At 57.0% G+C, this 24918-nt stretch overlaps 7 protein-coding genes across 7 annotated transcripts; 3 read left to right on the top strand and 4 right to left on the bottom strand.

Annotated features, from left to right (window-relative positions):
- The first annotated feature begins 7 nt into the window (after positions 1 to 7).
- Positions 8 to 2500, top strand: B0T15DRAFT_302411 (uncharacterized protein). The gene is made up of 2 exons (XM_062863830.1): positions 8 to 1584; positions 1739 to 2500. Exons 1-2 carry the CDS (start codon positions 231 to 233, stop codon positions 2479 to 2481), a joined length of 2097 nt encoding a protein of 698 aa, XP_062718134.1. The 5' UTR covers positions 8 to 230; the 3' UTR covers positions 2482 to 2500.
- Positions 2501 to 4232: 1732 nt separating this feature from the next.
- B0T15DRAFT_302376 (Longin-like domain-containing protein) lies at positions 4233 to 5334 on the bottom strand. The gene is made up of 4 exons (XM_062863829.1): positions 5195 to 5334; positions 4975 to 5140; positions 4631 to 4920; positions 4233 to 4563 (listed from the first exon to the last, which is right to left on the bottom strand). Exons 1-4 carry the CDS (start codon positions 5213 to 5215, stop codon positions 4444 to 4446), a joined length of 597 nt encoding a protein of 198 aa, XP_062718133.1. The 5' UTR covers positions 5216 to 5334; the 3' UTR covers positions 4233 to 4443.
- A 1520-nt stretch (positions 5335 to 6854) lies between these two features.
- Positions 6855 to 8208, top strand: B0T15DRAFT_302358 (uncharacterized protein). Its single transcript, XM_062863828.1, has 2 exons — positions 6855 to 7518; positions 7617 to 8208. Exons 1-2 carry the CDS (start codon positions 7018 to 7020, stop codon positions 8043 to 8045), a joined length of 930 nt encoding a protein of 309 aa, XP_062718132.1. The 5' UTR covers positions 6855 to 7017; the 3' UTR covers positions 8046 to 8208.
- Positions 8209 to 9678: 1470 nt separating this feature from the next.
- Positions 9679 to 11590, bottom strand: B0T15DRAFT_302349 (fatty acid elongase-like protein). Its single transcript, XM_062863827.1, has 2 exons — positions 10585 to 11590; positions 9679 to 10489 (listed from the first exon to the last, which is right to left on the bottom strand). Exons 1-2 carry the CDS (start codon positions 11347 to 11349, stop codon positions 9887 to 9889), a joined length of 1368 nt encoding a protein of 455 aa, XP_062718131.1. The 5' UTR covers positions 11350 to 11590; the 3' UTR covers positions 9679 to 9886.
- Positions 11591 to 14777: 3187 nt separating this feature from the next.
- On the top strand, positions 14778 to 17120 carry B0T15DRAFT_542691 (Adenylosuccinate synthetase). The gene is made up of 11 exons (XM_062869939.1): positions 14778 to 14978; positions 15043 to 15139; positions 15199 to 15219; positions 15285 to 15823; positions 15883 to 15964; positions 16023 to 16034; positions 16089 to 16107; positions 16161 to 16341; positions 16404 to 16579; positions 16636 to 16720; positions 16806 to 17120. The coding sequence occupies exons 1-11, from the start codon at positions 14948 to 14950 to the stop codon at positions 16832 to 16834; spliced, it is 1272 nt and encodes a 423-aa protein (XP_062718130.1). The 5' UTR covers positions 14778 to 14947; the 3' UTR covers positions 16835 to 17120.
- A 619-nt stretch (positions 17121 to 17739) lies between these two features.
- Positions 17740 to 19411, bottom strand: B0T15DRAFT_302276 (PLC-like phosphodiesterase). Its single transcript, XM_062863826.1, has 2 exons — positions 19380 to 19411; positions 17740 to 19278 (listed from the first exon to the last, which is right to left on the bottom strand). Exon 2 carries the CDS (start codon positions 19195 to 19197, stop codon positions 17995 to 17997), a length of 1203 nt encoding a protein of 400 aa, XP_062718129.1. The 5' UTR covers positions 19198 to 19278; positions 19380 to 19411; the 3' UTR covers positions 17740 to 17994.
- Positions 19412 to 19705: 294 nt separating this feature from the next.
- On the bottom strand, positions 19706 to 24642 carry B0T15DRAFT_542687 (uncharacterized protein). The gene is made up of 3 exons (XM_062869938.1): positions 22819 to 24642; positions 20473 to 22741; positions 19706 to 20387 (listed from the first exon to the last, which is right to left on the bottom strand). Exons 1-3 carry the CDS (start codon positions 24356 to 24358, stop codon positions 19880 to 19882), a joined length of 4317 nt encoding a protein of 1438 aa, XP_062718128.1. The 5' UTR covers positions 24359 to 24642; the 3' UTR covers positions 19706 to 19879.
- Positions 24643 to 24918: the final 276 nt, after the last annotated feature.

Raw genomic sequence — 24918 nt, 5'->3', positions numbered from 1 at the left:
TCGCTGACTCACCCCTTGCTAGTGCCCTGGATTGCCGATCTCCGTGGTCGGGAGCTAGCTATCGTATTCCAACTTTCAAGTTGCGACACTACCTAGTGAGGGGTGATATCACTGATATCACTGACTGCTGTGGACTGCATACGTAAATTCCACGACATGCGCCGCCGTGTCCAACCGTTGCGCAATTTCCACGACACACGTCAAACCGGAACCGGCTGAAGCATCAAGCAATGTCAGCGGCAGTGCGCTGCGTCGCCCGCTGGCCCCGGCCAGGAACGCTGCAGCCTGTCTCGTCCCAACTGAGACGTGTCACATCTGGTGCGGCAGCCGCGGTGATTGAAGCTCAGGCAATCGAGCCTGTGCTACCGCCAGCCGACCGCGGGATTCCGGTTCGAAATCCAGAAAACGATGGCCCGGCCCCGCTCCCTGTGCGCTCGGCATTACCCTCCCGTAGGGACCGCATCCGGGATGCCAAGCCCTTCTCGGACTTCCTGACGGACAACTTCCACCGCCAACATGACTATCTGCGCATCTCGGTTACAGAGCGCTGCAACCTGCGATGCCTGTACTGCATGCCCGAGGAGGGCGTACCCCTCTCGCCCCCGAAAGAGCTTCTGACGACACCCGAGATTGTCATGCTCTCGTCGCTCTTTGTGTCGCAGGGCGTGAAGAAGATCCGGCTCACTGGCGGCGAGCCTACGGTCAGACGGGATATTGTACCCCTTATGCAGCAGATTGGGGCGTTGCGCGCCCATGGGCTCCGGGAACTGTGTTTGACCACCAACGGGCTCTCACTCCATCGCAAGCTGGAACCCATGGTCGAGGCCGGCCTGACGGGCGTCAACCTCTCGCTCGACACGCTGGACCCGTGGCAGTTTCAGCTGATGACGCGGCGGGCAGGGTTTGGCGCCGTTCAGAAGACTATCGACCGCGTCTTTGAACTGAACCGGGCGGGAGCGGGCATCAAGTTCAAAATAAACTGTGTCGTCATGCGCGGGCTGAACGACCGCGAAATCCTCCCTTTTGTGGAGCTGACACGGGAGAAGGATGTTGAAGTGCGCTTCATCGAGTACATGCCATTTGATGGCAACAAATGGAGCAAGGGCAAGATGTTCGGTTATCAAGAGATGCTGGACTTGATCCGCTCGAGATATACAGACCTGCAGCGGGTTGCGGACCACAAGAACGACACGAGCAAGACCTTCCAGGTGCCCGGCTTTGTTGGGAAGATTGGGTTCATCACGAGCATGACCCACAACTTCTGCGGCACTTGCAACAGGCTTCGGATTACTGGGGATGGGAATCTGAAGGTGTGCTTGTTTGGCAATGCAGAAGTATCCCTGCGGGACATCCTAAGAACGGTGAACAACGGGGAGCCCATCGACGAGGCGGCCTTAGAATCCCTACGGCAGGCGGCGATGGAAAGGATAGGAAGTCTTTCACCTTCCGATCCTCAACCTCTAGTTGTGCCAAATTCTGAGGAGCTTCTCAACGTCATCGGCATGGCTGTCAAACGAAAGAAGGAGAAGCACGCAGGCATCGGCGAGCTGGAGCACATGAAGAACCGGCCGATGATATTGATTGGTGGGTGACAGCCTTTCTCTGTCTTTCTCATATACCTTTCTTGCATTGGAGAGGAGTTTGGCGCATTGCATGGGTTGACCGGGCACGTCGCATTGGTTGAATACCTGGGGGTTTGAGTGAGACATATGGACATAGCTAAGTAGGAGACATGTAGATCCATCGACGACATGCACACATCCCACCCGGGCTCACATGCGATGGCAACCAGTCGGTTTACTACCTACCGTTTCCGCACCTCGTAGACTCCCATTCCTTCTTCCCCTTGAGTCTCTCCCTCCTAGCCTTACTAGCACAAACCACCACCACGGCCGCCTCTTCTCAACCAGTCCCCGACGCCCTTCCCGCGATGACGACGAAGACAGCATTAGCACCAGACCGGATAAACCCAGACTGACCCACGTCACCGCAACGGGCGCGGCACACATGGTCTCCATCTCGGACAAGTCCCCCACCAAACGCATCGCCCAGGCCAAATGCACCGTCCGCTTCTCCTCACCGACCGCCCTCGCCCTCATCCGCGACAACCAGATCAAGAAGGGCGACGTGCTCGGCGTGGCGCGCATCGCGGGCATCATGGCGGCGAAGCGCACGCCCGATCTCATCCCGCTGTGTCACCCCATCGCGCTGACGCACGCCGAGGTCGAGCTTTACCCGAGCCAAGACCAAGAAGAGGGAAAGGGCAGGAGTGAGATCGAGATTACGGCGACGGTTTCGTGCGATGGAAAGACGGGCGTCGAGATGGAGGCGCTTACCGCGGCGGGTGCCACGGCGTTGACTGTCTATGATATGTGCAAGGCGGTGGACAAGGGCATGGTTATTGAAAGGTTGAGAGTGGTTCTCAAAGAAGGGGGCAAGAGTGGGCGGTGGGTTGAAGGGGAGAGGGATGATGTTTATTAGGGTTGACGGTTCGATTCAACGGGTAGAGGACGGCTGCTTATCTGAGTAACAAACAACGGTATTCCGTACAAAGTCGCAGTCGACGTGTATCTGGACTCTCAGTGGTTACAGGCGGATGAAGGACATTGTTGACTTGGTGGTGGATGGGCTTTACTCTGGACCTGCCGTTGTTCCCCGCAAGACTTGACTGGCACAGTAGCGGAAACAGGCGATCCGACGAAAGCTGTCGTCGACGACCCCTGACTGGGGGTTTCCAATGCCTTCTTGCGACTTCGCTTCCTTCGCCCCGCCATCTTCCTTCGCGGCTTTGCCCCTTGCCCCGTCTCCAAAGTTGCATCGCCGCCGCCGCCAACGGTCGACATCGGAAGTCGGGTCGCATGCTCTCTGAGAGTCGCTGAAAGCAACCTCCCGCACCATCGCCCCGGGCTTAGGGGGTTTTCTTCAACGCTACTGGCTCATTTGACGTTACCATGACGTAACAAGAACAGTGGTCCTTCAGTCGGAGGCAACGCCGATTACAAGCGCTGTTGCAGAGAGAAGTGTTAGCGCAGCTTCACTTTTGCGAGTTTATGTAACGTTAATACACTAACTTGAGAGTTTTTTCTTCTCCCTGCTTGCTTTAACACAGGTCATGCAAATACCAGCGTGTCGCAAGTGGTGATCTAGGTCCCTACTGAAGGCCTTCAGCCACATCCAACCACGCGGGATTTCCCCTCCAAATTGCCACGCGACCGCAGCCTCTCGCCCCGAAAATCGCCTCGCCGCGACGAAGAACCCATTGGCCCTCAGCAAAGCCAATCACAGTCCAGCGATAACCTTCTCTTCAAACAAACCAATCATTGCTAAGCTATTTAGATACCCATACGGCCATACCCAAAGAAGTCATTGGCCGGTGGAGCCAAGCACATGCATGTGAACTCTTGGCGGGACAAGGGGTCTTTGGAGATCTCCACGCTTCAAGGGATTTCGGCAAACCACGACGCTCCTCTGCTCCGGTGCTGTGCTGAAAGAACCTTGGGTATTGGCATTTATTACACCTCTGGTCAACGCGGCAAGTATGGGAAACAAAGCGACTGTATTACTGGAGGAGCAGAGAAGCCGAGGCAATTGATCGATCAGACTTACTGTATACGGTATTCAAACGGAGATAAGAGACTTGCCACAAAACTACAAACATGCGCTAGAAACCAATCAGTGCTGCTTGTCCCAGCCTGATCGGCATCATCATGATTCAGACAAAGCAGTGGTCGGTGAAGTGGAATGGGAAGGCTTGAGAGACTCGCGCCTCGCGCGGCATGTCACCAAAGGGTGGGATGCAGTGTAACTAAACGAAGGCACCTAACCTGATTGGGAGGGTCGTGACGACACTGGATAGATGCATATACTGGTATCCGTGGCATAAATCCGCACGGTGTGCGATCTCGCGATGCTAACCTATACAATATCTTAGCAGATTGACGATGAACCTGATATCTACCATTGGCTACGTTAAGTTGGTCGAACCATGTTCTGCAGGTATCTACACTTGTTCACGCAGCTGATTGGTGACTGGCATATTCATAGCGCTATCATCATGACATCAATTTGCTCACCGAGCGTAACTTCTGGGCTCCCTTCTATTACGCACTCAACAGCTTCCTGACCATACCGTATAGAGACAGTTATGCCGATGTGAAACGCTCCGCTGCCGTTGGACCAAATGCAGTGAGCAGCACAAACAACCTCAGCGCCAATCCAGGAGCGGATCCAAGCGTCGATCGATCAGGCCTGGGCAACTGGGTCGAGCCCTCCCCGCTAACCTCCCACCTCCAACCTTCTATGGTGTATGAGAGCGGCTAAGCGTGGACAAGTAGGGGGGGGGACATGTCCGGGCCCGAGCTGCACGTAGCTCCGTAATGAGGTGGTTCCTTTCCCTCGGAAGAGGTTGGCGGAATATATCTGCTTGTCGTCCCCCCCAATCCCCTACATGACAACGCAGCAGGAGTTCTGCTTCTTCGCAGACTTGTAGAACATCTTGCTTTGGGCGCTCAAGTCAGAACTCTTGGCGACAAGGTCGTCTAGCTTCTCGCCGCGTTGTAGGACCTATCCGTAGTCAGTACGTTCTTAGCTCACTTTGCAGCCGCTAGAGGGTCGAGGAGGGGTAACGTACGCTGTCGATGGCCTTGTGGAGGATAATCTTGGTTTCGTCTAGTTCTTGTTGTATCTTGGCAATACTGCTCGCCTGGTTCGCGTCTTGATAGTTGTTTAAGTACTCTTGCAGGGCGGGGAACGAGACGTCGCCATCCTTCTGCGCGGCGCGGATCTTGTCGAGTGGGACCTCGGAAAGGAACTGGTCCATGAGCTTGGAGAGAACGCTGTGCGCCGCAAGGTTGGGGTAGTCCTTGGTGATTACCACACCCGCGACACCTTCGGACCTGGAATAGCAGTGAACGACATAGTCTAGCCGGAAGTTAGCGAGCCGGCGTTCCCAAGCTCAGCCTCCTTGCAACGCACCCTGCTCCTCGACACTCTGCCTCTGGCCAGGCCCCGTGCGCTCGGCCACGGTCTTGCTGATCATGGTCATGAAGTTCCCATATTCATTTCTTGTGAACCTAGAGAAATCGCTGAGCTCGTGGGCCGCACATAGCTGCACCGCAGGCTGCTTGGTGTTGTCGAGGACCTAACACCCCCATTAGCCGGCCGCTTCTTCTCGCACAGGGCGTATGGAACGTACGCCGACGTAGTAGAGCTTCATCGCGGCGACAACTCTTTGTCTTCAGTGGGTATTCGCGGAACACTCGGCGGATGACGGCACAGCAAGCAGCCGGTTAGTGGGGCACGGCGCAGTAATGGACCCGGCGCAACAGTCGTCGGGTCGGCGATGGGCTTGGGGGTGTTCGGGGATGTGGGGCGTCTTGAGGGGGAAGTTAGACGCCGGCTCGATGAGTGCCTCGTATCACGGTCAAGGGTCGATCACTGAAAAGAGCGGGTTGTCAAAATTGAGAGGCTGCGTAGAATTGCTTGCCGTTGTCGCAACTTGAAGGTTCACCGCCGAGACGCGTGTCGTTTCGATGGCTGCCTCGCAAGTCTGTCGGTCGGTTGTCCAGACCAGACCCGACTAGAGGTCCAGTGCAGTGCCCTGGTGGCGCAGCCTACCTCGGCCAAACCCTTCCCCGCCGCCGACGCTTGCCGGAGCTTGGGCCAGGTACACCAAGACCCCCAGTAACTGCATACCTGGCATGCGGTACTTACGGTGCCTATCTGCAACTGCTCCTTCGCAAGGCATATGTACAGGAGTGAAGACGCTTCTAGGAACTTCCTAACGTCAAGTCCTCGTAGCCAACCGGCACTGTCATGTCTACGGCTTCGGATGTGCTCACTGAGTTTATAAGCTCTAACTACTAGTATTTCCTTGAGTATTGAACTCGGAAGTTGCAGGACTACTACTTAGTTAATTAACATTGTATTCTTTGGGGCGAAGAACATCCAGGCGCAAGGCCTCGATTAATCAACGACAGGGGTCTCCGGCCCATGCGTGTGCGGAACGTGTCTGGGCATTTTTTTTAGCGTTGCGACGGCACAGTGTGCTCCGTCTTTTCCGAACACGGAGCAAGCCACTAGCGGGATACTCAATTGTCATCGCCGGGGCATCTTCCGCTCCCCATACGGCTAACGCGCGATTTGACATCGCGAGGCTGGGACATCAAATCGCAACCATTCGAAAAGGTCTGTAAGTGATTAGAAGTGCGCACTTGCAACGTGTACAACGTTATATGCGCAGGGCTGAAGTCGGTTGGTTACCCACGAGCGCCCACGACTCCTAGCTGAGCGCATGAGAGCAGTTGCCTTTCATGTCCATGAGCAGGGAAGGTCGCACGAGCGGATGGGCCCTCATCAAGTTTAGCTCCCAAGTTTCTTGCCTTCGGTTCCACCGCTACTTTGCCCAGCCCGAGAGATCTGGGTGTCTCCCAGCGTCGGATCCGGGAGGGATTGCCCATGTCACACTCGGTGTGCTTTGACCCACCTGTAATAAGAAAAGATAACACCCTTCTCTGTCTCGCCTTCACCTCCAGTCGCCGTGCTCATTGTCAGCCTTCTCTTGCTCCTTGTTACCCGACTAGCCCTTTGCGCTTGACCCTGAACTTCACGAACCGACCGAGTTGGACGTGGGAGTGTTCCGCCAACTCCGACGCTCAAGGCACCTCTCAGACCTTGTTGTTTGTCCCTTAAGTGCCTACTACATACAAGGTACTTTAAGTAGTTGCTGCGCTGTTGCGACTTTCACCCTGCCCTTTTCTCGATTTGGGTTACTGGCTCTTCCGAGTCTCCCGCCACCGACTACTTTTATTCTACGTAATCGAAGCAGTCTTCAGCAGCCCCTTTTCTTCCTCCAACCGGACCCTTGAAGAAGGAGACCGATTCTGTCTGGGCGCGGGTTACCCTTGACCCCCACTGTCCCTCCGTTTTGGTCGCCAGGCGCTGTGCCGCATTGTTCAGTCGCCGTCACCTGCACGACATACGCAATAATCAGATATATACCGACAACCGAGACCCCTCATGGCGACCGATTTCATGACGCCACGGCTTCCGGGCCAGCACCAGCACACCCCTTACTACGCGACCGCACAGTCGCAACGACAGCAGTACCGCCCTCAACAACTGCCTTCCTTTCAGCCCTCTCCCATCACCACCACCCACCCCGCGTTCACACCATACAACACGCCGGTCTCCCCGCTTGGCACTCCGGGAGCCGGAAGCATCTCGCCGACGGCATCCAAAAACCGCAACCGGCCTTTGTATGTCCCGGCTGTGTTGCGGCCCACCGAGTTTCCCTCCAAAGAACCACCGGCTCGTCCGAACTTGGAAAATGAGGAGGAGGATGGGGCGACCGAGGAGGGCCTGCGTCCGAACAGCAGCTTTATGAGCCTGGGAGGCTTGAGCGCGTTCGGACGGCTAAGCAGGCGATCAACAGGCGACAGCACCAAAGGTTCCAGCAACGACTGGGACCTCGAGCAGTTTCCCAAGCCCACGGGCATGCCAACGCGGGAGCACTGGAAGGTGCGTGTTGATTCCCTCGTCCCAGGCATGACGTCCCGGGCGCCCAATCCCAATCATAACCAGGTACTAACCTCATATCTCTTTTCTCCCCGCTACAGCCCGACCAGGAGTCCACCATCTGCGACCACGCGACCTGCAAGCGCCACTTCAGCTACTTCACGCGCCGCCACCACTGCCGCAAATGCGGCAACATCTTCTGCGACCAGCACAGCGCCTTCGAGATCCCCCTTGACCAGGACGCCAACTTCAACCCGCGCGGGGTGCCCAGCCGCGCGTGCGGCCACTGCTATGCCCAATTCAGGGAGTGGCGCAGCCTAGCCATGACCAACAACAGCCACAGGCGGCGGGCGTCGACGCCAGGAGACTTGCACTCGGATGGCCACGGACAACTCATCCATGGCGCTGCTTCTTCATCCAGCCCCGTCTCGACTTCGCCGGTCAACGGTCTGAACGGCCTGCAGGTGCCGCCGCACGTGCCGGATGCGGCGCACAGCGTCCCGCGGGACTGGAACTGGAGCACCTTCTAGGCCGTGGCGGTTTTGGTGGGGGTGGGGGAAGCGAATAGTCTATTGGCAGGCAGCCGCCGGGTGGTGGCAAATACGTCGTTCGTCAGGCCACTTACCATCTTCCCGATGCTACCCGGCAATACCCCTACTCGCAGCAACAGCCGAAGCAACAACTGTTCCGTACAGTATGCGACATTGGATCCATATCGATCCGAAATCTCGATATCGAGACATTGACCATCACCACCGGAAACAGTCAGCGGCCTGATACCGGAGCAAGTCCAGAGGGGGAGGAGACCTATGAGAAGCGTTTTGCATCGTCGGGGAATGGCCGGCACCAGGATGGCCTAACGAAATATAAAGGGGGCCCAGGGCATAGATTGTTCGATTTCATTCTGGTTTAGACTCCCAGGGCCGCAACGGGAGCGGAGTTTGGGTGGCATCCCCGGTCGTTCTCCTACACCCTGCAATATTTTGGAAAGGCGAGGGCGAAGACTGTGAGGAGGATATACCCGCGCTGTTGGTAATGGGGGGGCATTGATGGAAGAGACGGGAGAGAGGCGACATTTCCCTCTCATGGTTTTGGGCGGGTCAGTGGATGATTTCCAGAACATCTCATCGTCGAGTCATGTGGGTTGCATGCGTTTTATTTCTTTCCTGGCCTCAGGGACGACAAACGGTCTTGTCAACATATCCTGATGGCCGATCTTCGGCCCCGAGTTTGGTATGGTTGGGACGGCGACTCAGTTTCGTTGGAGCATTGTCCCGGAGCGAGGCGTTATGTTTGGAGGGGCGTTTCATAGACGTGGTTCTGGCTTTTTAAGTTGATGGCTTGCTAAGGCACGAAGCTAGAAAAGCTTCTAGGTTGGATGTGCTGCATATCCCTTCAAGCATGGCATAGCATAGCATAGCATGGCATGGCATGGCACTACGAGCATGAGGATGGACTGAAGATGAGGATGATGACATTCGGAGGCACCGGAGGTTAATCTGTCTTGGCTTCAGAATGTTGGCAATGTGCCCCGATAATCTTGGAAGATCTTCCATCACTTCAACTTCGATCTGGTTTTATTCACCCTGAAAGCAATGAGCATCTTCAAGCCAATCTCGAGCCAATGGACCTACAGTACCACAGGTCCTCATCTTCCTGCGGTATGCTGTCGAATAACGTCGTTTGCCCGCATCATGCTCATCAGGAAGTGGACGCCACCACTGCAGTAAGCAACCGCATTGGACAACTTGGACATCACACGATGAGTTGCCTTGTTTGGTAAATCTTACAAAACTCAAAAGACTTTTTTTCGCCTTCCATTGCCTCCTGTCCTCCGACCCATTTACCGATCAACGCACTTATGAAGGACTGTGCTGAAGGAAGACTAATAAACACAACGCACGTAATGCAATGCTCCCTTCCTATCACCGGCGCCGTGCTCCTCATCAATCCCATGTTGACCAGACGTTAAAAAACCAATTCGCTGACTGCCCGAAATACAAGCGCACATCTCGTCTCCCTCCCCGTATGTGAACTTCGCTCTTCAACGACAGGCAGCCCTATAGATGCCTGTAGTGTCAGTGCTCTTGTGTGCGCGCTCCTTTCGTTTTATTCGTGACCTCATTGACACGGTTCGTAAACCCCTCCTGACGGGCTGAAATAGTATCTCGTGGCCACCGTTAGATCGGTTGAACGGACAGGGAAGCAGCTGTAATTCCGTTGTCGGTTCGCAGTATCCCTGTCGGTTGCCAGTTCCCGATTACCAACCAAGGAATTTTTGGCATCGGGAGGTTGGCTGTGGCCGCGTAGCCCGTCTCGTCCTCCGGCAGTTGTTTGCCCCCTTGTTGGACATTGGGCGGCCGTCAGACCCTTACTTCCTACTCCGCAACACTCGGCCGATGGAACCCGCATCTCCGTTCGCCTTCTTCGTCTCCTCGGTAACGACCGCCTCTTCGTTACCCTGGCCATACACCTCACGCTCCACGTTCCTGGCAGCTTCCCAGCCAGCCTTCTCGGCAAGCTGGACGTTGTGGCTTAGGCGGCGGGCTGCCACTCCGGCGCTTGGGCGAGTCGGGTTGGATTGACCGGCGTTGCTACGGCGCAGGTAGCTCTCGACGAAGAATTTGGCGAAGAGGTAGGTCAGAGGGGCGAGGTAAAAGACGTTGAGCCAGATGGCAAAGGTTTCGCCGCTCGAGGTGATGCAGGGCATGGCTTGGCGTGCGTAGGTGCCCTTAACACTGTCAAGCACGCCGGCGGTGGCGGCGACCACGGAGCCGTTGGCGAGAGCGGAAGCCGCAGACGCGGGGGCATCGGTCTGGGAGGCCGTGATGACCGGAATGCTGTAGCTGATGAACGAGTGCACCATGGCACATGACGCACCCACGACGAACTGCGTAATCTGCATCGACGTCAAGGTGCGCTTGATGAACAGGGGTACGCGGATGTTGAATGCCGTCACGGTGTAGTATGTGTACTGTGGCGCGTACTGTCAGCCATCCGGTCCCGCCACGATGTGCCGCCGACATGCCACAGCCGGGAGGGGGGGGCGGGGGCGGGGGGCAAATTTACCATGATAGCGTGTATGAATGAATTAAAGAACACGAAGATCCAAATCGGCACGGACATGTACCGCATACCCGCCCACATGCACATCATGGCCCCGGCATGGTGGTAGGTCTGGAGTGTCGAGCTGAACTTGCCCTTGGCGAGGATGATGAGGGTGTCGAAAACCTCGTAGAACTTGCTCAGGTAGAACAACCAGCCGTAGAACGCGAGACCCTCGTTCCAGATGCGCCCAGCGGTGAACCTGCTCGGCATGCCGTTCTCATCCAGCACCGTCTCAGGCGAGTACGTCTGCCACGAGTTGGTCTGCTCGTTGAAGAAGGCGGCGTTTCCTAGCCCGGCGTTCCCGTTTATCTGGCACATCGAATCGATGAAGCCCGAGACGCCTTCGGGTCCCAGAGGGCTGGCCACGCTCCGACGCATGGTCCCGAGCATCCCCCACCAGGTCCATGCCGAATAGACGGCGAGGAACACATTGTGTGCGATCACGAACCACCGGAAGGCGAGTGTTTTGCTGATGGCCCAGGGCCTCTTCCCGGTGGACTTGTTGTAGGCATTGAGCGCCTTGGCGGTAACCGCATAGACAGCGGCGATGGTGATGGGCACTCGCGGATCGAGCACGGCGTGGTAGATGCTGTCTGGTATGTCGATTGGCGGGGCGAACGGCGTGCTGCCGGTAGGCGGTGGCGGTATAAATCCCGAGTTGGGGTTGGGCGGGAAGCGGAATAGCGACGACTTGGGCAGCGACAGTATTACTGAATTCGACGCCATGGTTGCGACTTCTGGGCTGATCCAAGACGGTATTGTCAAGCGTAGAAGCGTTTCCAAGGAGAAGAATGGCGTGTTGGTCGTGCAATCGTTTTGTACAGGGACGAGCTTCCCCAACGCTTTTCCCGCCAATATGCACGTCACACTAGGGTTTGCCACCCAGAGACGTCAAGCAACCTAGGTAGTGAAATCCTTACTGTGTATGATGAAAGCTCGACGAGCTAGGTAGACGGAACTAATAAGGCAAGAACAGCTCACTCGAAAACCCGGGCTAAGGGAAAGAGAGAGGGTAAAGGGTAAAAAGAGGATCTAATCAGAGAGAAAGCGGTTTCCGGAATGAAGCGGAAGAGTGATTACATGTTTAATATTTCTTAACCCTACTGGCATTCTCTTTGCTCTCCCTGGCGATGCCCCATCCCTTGCGAGCTTGCCGACTCCAAGATCGATCAATCAGCCTGTGTGTGATGGGTCTTTGAGTTTGAAGCATGGTAACGGAGAAGTGTACTGTATCGGGCGATAGGCCTCCCTGCTCGGCAAGGCAAAGGCGGATCTGCCATTGGGATAACTGCGCGTTCAATTGGCTCGGCGCAACGCTGGTAGCGTCACGTCTCATGTGTCGTCGACGTCGGCCCTACACTAGGTACCCAAGCGAGGCACATCGATTGCAGCCCGGCAAAGCGGAGAGTCAGTTCGGATGGCCGCGGGATGCGAGATCTCAGCACTCTACACGGTGTAGCTGTTTGTTCCCGCCTGGAGCAGTCACGGCCGAGTGGAGCGACCAGGGTGCTTTCTCGAACCCGTGGCTCCGGCTTTCGTAGAGTACCTTGAGCAGCGAGGCGCGACTGAGGAAATGACTGATTGTGGCCGGATCGTGCGAACAAACCGACCGCCGGTACAAGATTCTGAGCATTGGATCACATGCCAGAAACCCATCAGAAGGGATCGGAGGCAAAGTGCTCTCCTATCCACATCCAAAATGCCAGTTGTGGCGATAGGGCTCATCGAAAAGTTGATACCGAGGTACAGTACTAGCGATGTGTTTGAAGTTGCGATGGTTGCTTTTAAAAGGCGTCCATTGGTCAGCGAGATTCAACAAATGCAAAAAGGCTCCGCCCATCCCCAACAGCCTCAAGAGGCTGCAGGCTTGCACAACAGGTTCCAACTTCCCGCTTCTCTGGGACTTGATGTCTTGGCTCAAATGCCGAGCTCGCGAGTGCCCACGGTCCGCAAAATGTGCGACATCCAACAGGAAGAGAAGAAAGAGTTTTGACGCCTGACACCTTCCTCTTCCGGGATCTTTCCGTCTTCACCTTAACCACGAAGGTACCCTGAAATGCAAACATGTGATAGTGGCTGGCTACATGCCAAAGACTCCATCAAGCGTCGGCATAATCAATTGACTGCAATCTTTCACAATCTTTGCCCAATGCCGGCCTGTCCCGGCGTAATTACACTCCCACTGCCGGTCAACGCTCGTGTGGTCTTATCACGGTGGGCGGACCCCACACACGCTTCCGAGCTCTCCGACCAACTCGTTCTCACATGCAAGAGAATGGGACTCGATGTAAGCAATGTCCAGAGAAGCTCTAAAGATGTCAACACTGTGTGAGGGTCGACAGTGCAAATTTCGCTTCTAATGGCGTTGGATGGCTGGTTGAAGAGGAGAAGCGAAGCCGCCGGGGACGCCCGTGTTTACTGTGTAAGTGGCTAATGGGTGTTGCTGATTGGCTGATACGACCGGCGATTGTCATAAAGGGCAAGTGGTGGTCAATGCGTTAGGACACAGACACCACGATCACGACCAAGATGGCTCCTTTAGTAGTACTAATAGCTCTCAACAACAGAACTACAGGATGCAGATATCGTATTCTATTTGACTGTAGAAGCATGGCGATAACAATCTAAATTTTCGCTTGCATAGAAACTCGGTGTTTGCTCAGTCAATCAACATCAACGCCAGTTCACACAAGGACTCCGGAGGAGCTTAGGAGATCGCATCCTACACCATGCGTAGCATTCACTGCCCGTCCTGGAACTGGGGGTTGGAGAACTTTCCTAGGTACTTGAGAATACTTCCTATACCAGCTCAAACCTTGCCGCTTATGTGCAACTATGATGACTCGGAAGCAGTAGAGAACTCGAACCTCTATCTGCTGCCACTTGGATAATCAAGCATGCGTCAAAGGTACTGATTGCAGGACCTGTCCAATCGTTAGCGACTGAGATGTCCCCTGCTTGTATGGTTTGCTCATGTTTGACTCCCTTATTGGTTCTTGCGAAGCAATCCTCAGCTGAGGTGGGAGTGTAGGTGAGATGAGGGGACCTGATCAACACAAAGCTTCCATTCTTGACCTCATTCCTAATGTATCTTGCGTCAAAGCAAGGGACTTTAGATATAGGCCTGATTCTCCTTCCGCGGACTAGCTTATTATGTTGGTGATAGCTGAGTTGGGAATAAAGCTAAGCGTCGCTGTTGGTTGCCCAACTCAGTCACGAACGTGACCGTAGGCGGCGACCGCATCCTCCCCAATGGTCTGGGCTGGTATTGTACCTAAAGTCAAAGCCAGAGCGTTCCACATCACATCTTCTTGCAGCCTCAACTGTGAACTTATTTGACATACTAGCCTATCGGATTGAGCGTCCCGAGGTTTGATCGCCACCAAGTGTCCTAGATAGCGACGAACAACTCCAGTTATAATTCCCTTACAGATATATTAACCTTAGCGAGAGCTCTAGTCCGGTCATGGACATGTCAGCAACTCATTGAGTCTCTATACAACATGAGTAGGTAGCTTAATTGCGATGCAGTGTATAGTAGAGCGAAGCTGTCCCCCATCCGAGCTCAAGGCAACACATGTCTCAGGCCGGGAGCTGTTGCTTCGTGATCTCACCGTTTGCCTTTCGGAATATGGCGGGCGTACTGCCCGTTCTCTCTGATACAAGAACGCCGTCTCCCGTTTGATCTCAGCGGGCTCTGCGGAGTCTGGCACGCATGAGGACAGATGTGTACGGGTAAAGAACCCGAAAGTCTCACATCCATCTCGGCTATGGAACCGGACAGACCGATGGTTGGCTGATCTATCGGCTGAGCTGACAGGAAGATGGCGTGCAGCGGAAGACATGCCGCAAGAAGGCCGCAGTTGCCTATGACGATTAGGTACGGTACTGAAAGGCCAAATGAAAGACCAACTCAGAACTGTTCAGGATGGTGCTGCTTCCCCTCCGGAAAGGGAATTAATAACCAGTATGTAATGTACCAGGTGCCTGCTATGTAAACCTCCCGTTGTGTGGTTTCATGTTTGACTGTCTGACATCCGCGGCAAACCCCGGTTTCGGAGCCGGAGACACGGGATTGAAAGTGGGAAGCCAAGCTTTTATGCCCCGCGATTTGCACAGCTGAAAATGCCCCGCGTTTGGCAACTGAGGCTAACATACGGCTAGTACCTAAGTTACTATCTGTGACTCAGGTCAGGGATTGCCCGCGAAACCCCGCGTGCAGCCTTGGAAGAGCGCTTTAAATTTCCCATCCAAAGTTTTCTTCGCTGCTCGATCAGATCGCGAATTGGGACTGGTTCTCTGCCGGTTTCGGCTTTCTTTGAACATGGTGACCATCATTCTTGGTTCCCAATGGGGTGGGTGTTGTTTGCAGTGGTTGGTCTCTTGCGAGGTTTCGCTAATTCGAGACGTTGCGTTTAGGGGACGAGGGCAAGGGAAAGCTCAGTGATATTCTCTGCCAGAATGCGCGGGTTTGCGCTCGTGCCGCAGGTGGCCATAATGCGGGCCACTCTGTTGTGTATGTTGCCAATCTGGAATATCAGGGGTGTACAAAAGCTAATTGACCGTGTCTTGCAGTGCCAATGGCGTGTCCTACGAGTGCGATCCCCTTGGTCCCACGCCTTTCACCGTGAAATAGGAGTTAACCTCGCTTCTCTCGCCAGCTTCCACCTTCTTCCCTCGGGCCTCATTAATCCGGATTGCGTCAGCCTGATCGGCTCGGGCGTTGTCTTCAATGCACAGGCATTTTTCAAGGAGCTTGCCGCGCTGGAGGAGAAGGGACTCAAGCACGCGCGCGAAAACCTCCTTGTTAGCGACCGTGCCCAGGTCAACCTCGAATTGCACGCCCGTGTCGACGGCCTGGAGGAGAGGGAGCTCGCGAACAAGAAGATCGGCACGACCGGCCGCGGTATTGGCCCCTCGTACTCAAACAAGGCCGCCCGCAACGGGATACGGGTGCACGAGATCTTCGACCAGGAGCACTTTGAGAAGAAGCTGCGGCACCTGGCGGCCGGCTACAAGAAGAGGTTCGGTGACCTGCTCGAGTACGACGTGGAGGAGGAGATTGCTCGCTTCCGGGAGTATCGCAAGAACCTGCCCGAGTTTGTTGTCGATGCTGTCAACTACATGCAGAAGGCCCAGGCGAGCGGTGTCGAGATCCTAGTTGAGGGCGCGAACGCATTGATGCTGGATATTGACTATGGTGGGATTGTTGTGCTGCAGCACGGTCCAAGTGAGGGATGGGCTGACAGTCTTCTCAAGGCACATATCCGTTCGTCACCAGCAGCAACACCGGGCTGGGCGGTGTCATTACCGGGCTAGCAATCAACCCAAGGAAGATCAAGTGAGTTGCCACGGATAAGCTTCAGATCTGAGCCATTGGCTAACAATACGCGCTGCAGAGAGATCATCGGGTTAGTTCTCTACCTGATAGACCAGTCTGCGAGTATCTGCTAACTCTCTTTCAGTGTTGCCAAGGCGTACACAGTTCGTAACAAACCCTGACGCACTCCTTTGTGCGCTCCACTAACGGAAACCAGACAAGAGTAGGCGAGGGCATCTTCAAGACAGAAGATGTCGGCGAGGTGGGCCAGAAGCTGCAAGAGATCGGCCGGGAATGGGGTGTCTCTACCGGCAGGAAACGGAGATGCGGGTGGCTAGACCTCGTGGTACTGAAGTACTCGGCGTCGGTCAACTACTACACGGCGTGGAACCTGACTAGTACGTCCCTATGTGTAACTGGGTTCGCACGTTGGCGTGACGAGCTACTAAAGGCGTTGCAGAACTTGACGTCCTCGATACCTTCCCGACTGTCAAGGTTGCAGTCGCCTACAAGGACCCTAGCACCGGGGAGCAGCTTGACTACTTTCCGGCCGATCTCGGGCTCCTCGAGAGGTGCGAGGTCGTCTACAAGGAATTTGAGGGCTGGCAAACACCGACGACCGCTACGAAGAGATTTGTACGCCTACCTCTGGCTTCCAAAGATGTGTTGGGTGCTTGCTGATGCCGTGATAGGAGGACCTGCCGTCGCAGGCACAGGCATACGTCAAGTTCGTCGAGGAGTTCACGGGCGTGCCCGTCAAGTGGATTGGGACAGGCCGTAAGCAAATCCCTTCCCCTTTCCTTTCCTACTCCCCACCGTGAGGGAGCGGTGTTGGCTTGCGTCTTGTGCTAACATGCTCCAGCGAAACGTGAGGACATGATCTACCTGTGAGCTAGATGCTCGACTTGGTGGGACGACGGACGAAACCAACCTCGCCATTCAATTACTGGCCTCTGATATTTCACATTGAGGAGGTGGAGGGCTACTCCGCCTGATACCATGCTTCTAACCACATCACTCCTCAGAACAACACCGAGAACAGAGACATAGGTCTCTGACTGATGTACAGCCGTTAACGACGATGCTGACATTGGGAGAAGGAGAGAAGCAATTAGCGTACCTAGACACACCCGCACAGACATTGCGTGTAGTAGACATAATAGAGCTATAACCCCAACCCTGATTCAAGTAAAACACGCAAACGGCTGACAGCTGTAGCACTTAGTGCGCAGCTGGAGACACGAGTGAAAGCGACTTCATCAAAATGTCGTTCGAGCTCCATCGAAAATTTCCTACGAATTGCAACTCCAGCAAAGCCAATGTGCCGTCTGCTACGACGGCCGAGGCAAAGAGTGCGTGCCGAGTACTCCCGCTAACTACGGGAGATATCCAGCACTTCATTCCAAGGTTGTTCATCAACACCGGGCGTCCGGCAATCTGAATCAGTATTTGTTCTCTTTGCCCGCCAACGTTGTCTGCAACGTTTGTGCTGGTTGAAAAAAAAGAGGACTTCCAGGTCTCAATCACGACGACAGCATACATCCAGTATCACTCGATGCATGGTCGCCGTGACCTCTCCTCTCCTAAGAATCTCTAGCGTCCTCTTCTACCCTCCCTTCACTCTCCAGTCCAACCGTCTTTTGCCTGATTCGTTCAGCCATGGTGCTCTGCGGCTGTTCTTGAGCCAGGATGCGCGCGAAGCCTTTCTTTGCAGCGTATTAGACGAGAGCAAACTCTTGCAATGTATTGAGTACGGGGCCTTCTCTCTTCGCTGTGGGGGATTTCGTAATTTTCTATTGCAACATTACTCCTTCTCTCTCTCTCTCTCCCCTTCACTGCGCTCTGAACATTCTGTCGTTGTCACGATCAGAGAGGGTATTTCTGTTTTGTGGGACGATACCCAGTATCGAAGGCGGCTTGCACCGAGAAAAGGAAAGTTCCACCCATCTAGGTTCCTGAACGCCGTGATATCCAAGATACTTGCCTATCGAAAATCAACCATTCCTCAGTCGTTTATTAAGTTGAGAACCCACTGGCATGATCACCAGCCCTCAAACGCCCCAACCAAACTCCAACAACAACCTACCGAACACCATAGCCGCCACGGCGGCACCACCAGCCTCCAACTTCCTCCCAAGATTCTTGTGAGACTTCCCCGGCTCACTCACCCGTCCTACGGTCCGCCCTACAATGCCATTCACTCGATCGGCCGTCTCGATCGCAGGTCCGCGATCGTAGAAATCCACCAGCACAAACACCGGCTTGATCCCTCCTCCTGCTCCTGCTCCTGCTCCTGCTCCTCCTCCCCACTCGGCCATACACCGCCTGACATGGTCACCCAGTGCCCCGGTCTCGGTCTCGTTCGGGCTGTTGGTGACGTCGATGTCGTCGACGTCGGGCACCAGGATGTCCTGCGTGATCATGTCATAGGCGAAATGGTTCAGCAGCGGCAGGAGGCCGGCGGCGAGCGCGCCCGAAGCGCCAGAAGCGGAAAGGCTGCCGGGCCGGTCGAGCGCGCAGGTGAAGGTCGAGAGCGAGGTGATGCTCCAGGCCGTCTCGAAGACGTGGGCGAATTCGTCTAGCAGGTACGGGTGTGATGATGATGCTTGGTCAGACGTGTTGTTGTTACGCAAAGGGGCGATGAAGGTCACCAGCCGCGTGTTGGCTGCTATCATCTGCTGCAGGGTTGGCCAGAGTATGACGCTGCTGGTGTTGCTGCCGCCGGAGGAGGAGGAGGAGGAGAAAGAGGGGGTGAAGCCGTAGGCGGAGAGGCTGGAGCGTTCGAAGGCTTCGCCGAAGGAGGAGGCCGGCTGGTTGTCGGAGTTGACGAGCAGGAGGGTGACGACCTCGTTCGGGTTGGCGTCGAGCCACGATTTGATCTGACCCAGCCAGGCGTCGAGCGGACCGGCGTCGAGCAGCGCGCAGTAGGTGTGGCACAGCTCGAGGACGCCGTTGGAGAGGTGCACCTGCGCCTGGAGCATGCGGATGCCGGCCGACAGGGCGACGGTGGCGTTGAAGAATTGGTTGCCCGAGATGCTGTTGCCCGTGGTGGCGTCGCGGAGGAAGGCGCTGTCATGGGCGCCCATGTGGGTGATGTTGTTGTAGGCGCGGGAGCATAGGTCGGGCGAGTTGTTGCACGCCATGGGCGCTGCTGACGTGGTCCCCCCTCCTTGCGGCCTGGCGCGGGCCCCTGGGACTGCCAGCAAATGCAGCGCGACGAGGGCTTTCCAAGCGCGGACTTGCGATCGGACCATGACGTGGGCTGATCGAGTTGAGCCGTTGCCACTTGAGAAACCACTAAGGAGACGCCAGCGTCTTTTGGCTTGGAGGACTACCTTGATAAATGGGAACGGCAGGCTTATTAGGAACACGAGGCTGGCGCTGAGAATGCAGGTTTCTAGGTAAGGAACTGGATGATGTATGACATAATAGGTACCTTAGGTAAGGTAGATTGTGATGGGAGGCAGATGGCCCGTTGTCGGAATGGTTCCCATGTGCTTCGTCTGTCGACAGGGCGGATTCCTCCTTCCACGCTGACTACCTACCTTCTTAGCTCAGATACCATCTGCCTTCGACCTTTAGATGGAATGGTATGGAAACCGTGACAGTAAAAGACAAGCCCCCGGAAGGCTGCACGGGCTGTTAAGCAAAAAAAAGGATAGGAACGACTCCCGGGTTTATAAGCCGCTGCCACTTGCTGCTCCGACGGCGATAGCTCCTTATACTACATCAAATATCCGCACCTCGTGAACACAGGGAAAATTATTAAAATAACTTATCATTTAACTATGCGCCTACTCGCCATGCAGCCGAATGATTACAACTTGTTATGCTCGCTACCCAATGAATCCGTCCGTCCATCCATCCCACCAAGCCGTCTATCCTAGGTACTTGTACATACATACCTACCCATGCAAGTCAGGTGGCGGAACCGAATCACAAGTTTAGCCCCATCCGCTCATGCACCGCTCTCTGCTCCTCGGCGCAACTCGTGCAATACTCGGAGAACCACTCCCTCAGCGCCGCCCGCCGCTCCTTTCCACCAGCACCAGCACCAGCACCAGCACCACTGCCATCTTGATCCAGTCCATGAATGACACTCTGCACGGGCGGCACGGCCCTCTCCTTCTTTCCGCTGCTCGTACTTATACCGTCTCCAGTGAGCAACAACTCCTTGACCTGCTCGCACCGCCGCGTTTCCCCGGCCAGCCAGCTCTCCCACTCAGACTGCACCATCTCGAGCTCGATCCTGTTGATGACGCGCATGGCGACGAGCAGGTCGTGGCGATAGGCGCCCATGCGCTGGCGCACCCGTCTGAGCCGGCGGGCCGTCACCTTGCTGGTGGTGGCGATGGTGGCCGACGGCGAGACCGGCGCGGCGTCTTGGTAGGGGGCGTCGAGACTGACTGTGGTGGTGTTGAGGAGGGACTGGAATGTCGCGTAGCTGTTGTCGGGTGCAGAATTAGCAACGGATTCAAGAGGAAAAGGACAGGAAAAAAGAGAACAAAAAAGAAAAAAAAAACACCAACCATTGACTTTCCCCTTCCGGCGCCGCGCGTTTACCAGCGGCCTCCTCCAGATCCGCCAGGTAGATGGCCTTGCTCATGACCAGGTTAGGCCCGACCCCCAGCCGATTCATGTAGCGCGAGGCCTTGCGCTCGACCCACCAGGTCGCGGTGCCCTGCGAGATGACCAGCAGGTTGTAGGCGGCGCTGGCGGCCAGCACCAGGAGGATCACGCGGTTGGCCGTGACAATCTTGAAGATGCGCCGCACCGCGGCAAAGGCCCACATCATGACGCTCGTGATGGCGCTCTCCATAAACGACCGCCCCGTCTCGAGCATCATGTCGGTCAGCGTGCGCGGGCGCACTGCCGCGCCGCCCGACTTCTGCTGCCCGCCGCCGCCGCCGGAGCCACCCTCGGCTGGGGATGATGATGACGATGATGATGATAATGACAACGACGCCATGGTTTCGGGCGAGAACACGACGACCTGGGCCTGCTGGCCGACGTTGCCGTACAGCTGGATGGCGCGCTTGGTGCGGCTGTGCGGGCCCAGCTTGCGCACCTGCTCGGTGGCCATGTCGGCGAGCTCCTCGGCGTCGTTGGCCGCGTCGTCGAGCGCCTGCCGCTGCACCATGTTCTTGGCGAAGGCGGGTGTCGTGGACCAGTCGGCCTTGGTGTAGACGGCGAGCTTGCACTTGGACTTGGCCAGGTGCGTGATGACCACCTTGGTGACAAGCCGGAAGGCGTGCGAGTGCGGGAGGTGCCACGGCGTCTTGATGTGCGTGACCACGTAGGTGATGTGGTCGTTGAAGACGTCAATGGTCTGCGTGTCGACCACGTCGCCGGCCTTCTTGCGCCCCAGCATGTCGACGTGCTTCACCGTGAAGCGGAACTGCCGCCGCATGCGCCCGTGGTCCTGCAGCTCCCACGGCCCCTGCGCAATGTCCTTGGCGCCTCGCTCATAGTACAGCTTGGGGAAGACGAAGCTCTTGTCGCCAAAGAGGACGTGGAAGCAGGATTTGGCACTGATCTCGAAGTGCCGCTCGGCCACGCTCTTGCCCATGTCCGGTGGCTCGTACACCACGGGGTGCGCCGGCAGCTGGAATTTGGGAACCGCCTTCTTTGGGCCGCCGCGCGAAGACGGCCTGTGCCTGCTGTGCGACTCATGGGCCCGTCCCAGCATGGGCCGGCCAAACCGCGTGCCATTGTCGGCCGGCGTGTCCGAGAACACCTCCTCCCAGCTCTCCACGCTCGGGCTCCGCTTGTCGTCCGACCCGCTGGTCAGGTTGCTCAGCGCCGTGATGATCTCGGCCGGTTCCATCGGCTCGGCCGCCTGCAGGTCGTCGACGAGGAGGGTGAGGCGCAACTGCAGTAGCGAGAAGTCCTCCAGGAACACCTTGATCGTAATCCGGGAGTAGGCAATGTCCTGCATCGCCTGGTTCAGATGCAGGAAGATGAAATCGCAGTCGCGGCCCGGTGCCGCCGTCAACTCGGCGATGCTGTCAAGGTTGATGGCATACGCCACGACCAGGCCCATCTGGTGCCCGTAGAAGTACATGCGGTCGGGCGTGGCATAGATGCGTCCGTTCCCAGCCATGCCTCCTTCCTTGCCGTCGGCCGAGGCGCTGGACCAGGCCGCGTTGAACACCAGCACCGGCTTGTCGTCCACCGGTGCCGTGGGGAAGAACAGCCTGAACTGCGCATACTGCGCCCTGAGCTCGGGCGGGTAGTTGGGCGGGAACTGATCGGACGGCCCCTTCTCTCGCGCCTTCATGTCCGAAGCCGTGGCATCCACGCTCACCGTCTTCCTGTGGAGACTGAGCGGCGGGTGCGTCTTCTCAATGCCCGGAGTCCGCGGCATGGCCGTGGCCACAAACGGATCCGTCATATCGGGCTTGGGAGAGTACGGCGTCTCGGGACGCGGGCAGTACAAGGATGTGTAGGAACTGCTGCCCCAGTAGTTGGCCAGGACAGCGCTCGGTAGAGCACGAGCCGCTCCCGCGTTTGCGCTTGCCAGGACCGCGGTCTTGCCAAGGTTCGTTGTGACGGGCGGTTTAGCCAGCGTTATCGGAGCCAGGCTCCCCGGGTGTTGATCCAGCAGGGGATTAGAGAGGCGGAGTGCAGGCGGGCCGGGAGCCTGCCCGAGCTGCGGAGAGGTCGCCACGCTCGGGATCATGCCCGCGGCGACCGTGAGAGAGCTAGAGGCGTCGACCGAGCTCGCAAAGGCAGACTTGCGGTGCAGATCCAGCTTTTGCATAATACGTGCCGCATGCTCCCGCCCGGTCTCGCCTTCTTCACGGCCAAGGTGCGTGGTGATGGCCCGACGAGGGGGCGCGTCGAAGCTCGCACGCGGCAGGCCCCGTCCTGACCGGGGGGCGGCAGCGTTGCTTGCTTCTCGAAGACGCCGCCCGGCTCGTCGAGGTTGTCGAGCATCTTGGCAGAGAACTCGGGGATCGACGGCGGAGTGATGGAGAAGGCCGGATCGGCACTCCCGGCAAGCGCGCTCTGGTCCCGGCCCATGCTGGCCTCGATCGCCCGTTTCTTGGCCACCTCAAACACCTCGAGCCACTCGATCAGCTGCGCCTGGGTCTCGGCCTGCAGCAGGATGGTCTGCGTCTTGGTCTTGATCTCGAAGCAAAAGCGCCGCTCTTCCTGCACGGCCGGTCTGGCGCTGCACAGGAGCACTCCGATCTCGTCGCCTTGCAGCACGCCCTGGGGCCCCTGCACCAGCCATCCGAAGATGCCGTCGCGGCAGTAGTACCAGCGGCGAACCCACGTTGTCCTGACCGGCTTGCCCGACAGAAGCCGCAGGAACAGCCAACCCTGCTTCTCGGAGATGACGGCAACCTGGTCCTTGCGCTGCTCCATGCTCATCGGGCCCTTCGAGCCCAGGTACGGCACCGTCGAGACGCTGTAGTCCTCCAACTCGCGCGACGGCTTGCAGGCAGCAAGCGTGCTCTCGCCAATATCCCTCCTCGCGATCTGCAGCTCCCTCTTGAACAGGCCCTCGGTCATCTCCATCTCCCTCGCCCACCCCCTGATCCGTTCCAACTCGTCCGCCCACGCGCTCTGAGCTGCTGCTGCTCCTCCTCCTGCTGCTGCAGCAACGGCCCCCGTGGCAGACCTCCTCATCTCCCTCCCGACGTCCGCACACACCCGCACGAGCAGCTTATCCAGCGCGGCGCGCACCTGCGGCGCCATCTGGCAATAGTCCAGGCTCGCCTTCAGGTACGTGCGGCGGGTCTCGAACACGGCGAAGGCGTCCTCGCGCAGGGCGCTCGGCTCCTTGGTCTTGCTCTGCGAGACGTAGCGCGCCAGCGTGCCGTCGAAGGCCTTCTGCGCGGCGTCGAGCGCCCGCCGCACCTCGCGGAACGTGCGCAGTTCGCCCTGCAGGAACGCCCGGATCGGCTCGACGCCCAGCGGCTCCAGCCGGCGCACCACGCCCAGCACGCCGGTCCACCAGTCGCGCGCCCCGTCCCCGGCCCGCCGCAGCGCGGGGAGCGTGTAGTCGGCGTCGAGCACGGGCGAGTCGGCCGCCGAGGCGATCGACGGCGGCGAGATGCGCGCCAGGTACGCGTTGATCGAGTCCTCGAGGGACACTATGTCGTGAACTAGCTTGGACGTGCTGCGCGCGTAGCTGTCGAGCCAGCGCTCGATGGCGTCGAGCTGCTCCGAGAAGTGCACTGCCGCCGCGCGGAAGGTGGGCGAGTCGAGAGCGGCTTCGTTGAGCGTCACGGGGATGGCGGGACTGGTGTTGGGCGGTCGGGGTGGCTGTTGTTGTTCTTGAGATGGTTGCGACGAGGATTGGGATGCCGGAGCAGGCCCGGAAGACGAGATTGTTGCCGGCATCGTCGCCGACGGTCTCAGCCTTGCGAAGGGCGCCGGCGGCGGAACTGTAGGTTCGGCCATCTAAGGATCCTCTCAGATGCCTCTAGTTTCTGGGGCCGGGACCACGGTGGCGTATGCGTAGTTCGGAAGCAGCTGCTCGAGCTACACAGCTGTGGTTGCCTTCGAGTGATGTTGTGTCTGGTATCACATTTGCATTTTCCTAGAGGTGTTCAATCTGTGTATTGATGATGTGGTCCAAATTAAAGTGATATTAGGTACGCAGCATTGACCTGGATGATGATGGCCGTGAATTGTCGTGTACTAGTAGTTGCAGTTGCTTACCGTATTTGTTGGCAACGCACCCAATGACGTGGGTTGCTGCCCGTGTTTCAGGTGAAAGCAGCAGGGGTCAATAACTGCTATGCTTGGCGGACGGTTGAGCTGACAGCCGCGCTGTGGGCTGGCGTTCTCCGTTACCGTTTTAAGTGGCTTTACCTATGGTACACGTAAGGTACCTACCTACCTTATGTAAACCGCCTATTCAATTTTCAATTATGAAAACGGGGGTAAAGTTGGTTGCAGGAGGGCTGGCCGAAGCCGTAGAAATATATGGCACCTGAGGCGAAGACCCACTAACTTAG

Source organism: Chaetomium strumarium (genome assembly GCF_033439665.1).
Source record: "Chaetomium strumarium strain CBS 333.67 chromosome Unknown B0T15scaffold_7, whole genome shotgun sequence".
NCBI classification, from domain to species: Eukaryota; Fungi; Ascomycota; class Sordariomycetes; order Sordariales; family Chaetomiaceae; genus Chaetomium; species Chaetomium strumarium.
This window is presented reverse-complemented; position numbering and strand designations above follow the sequence as displayed.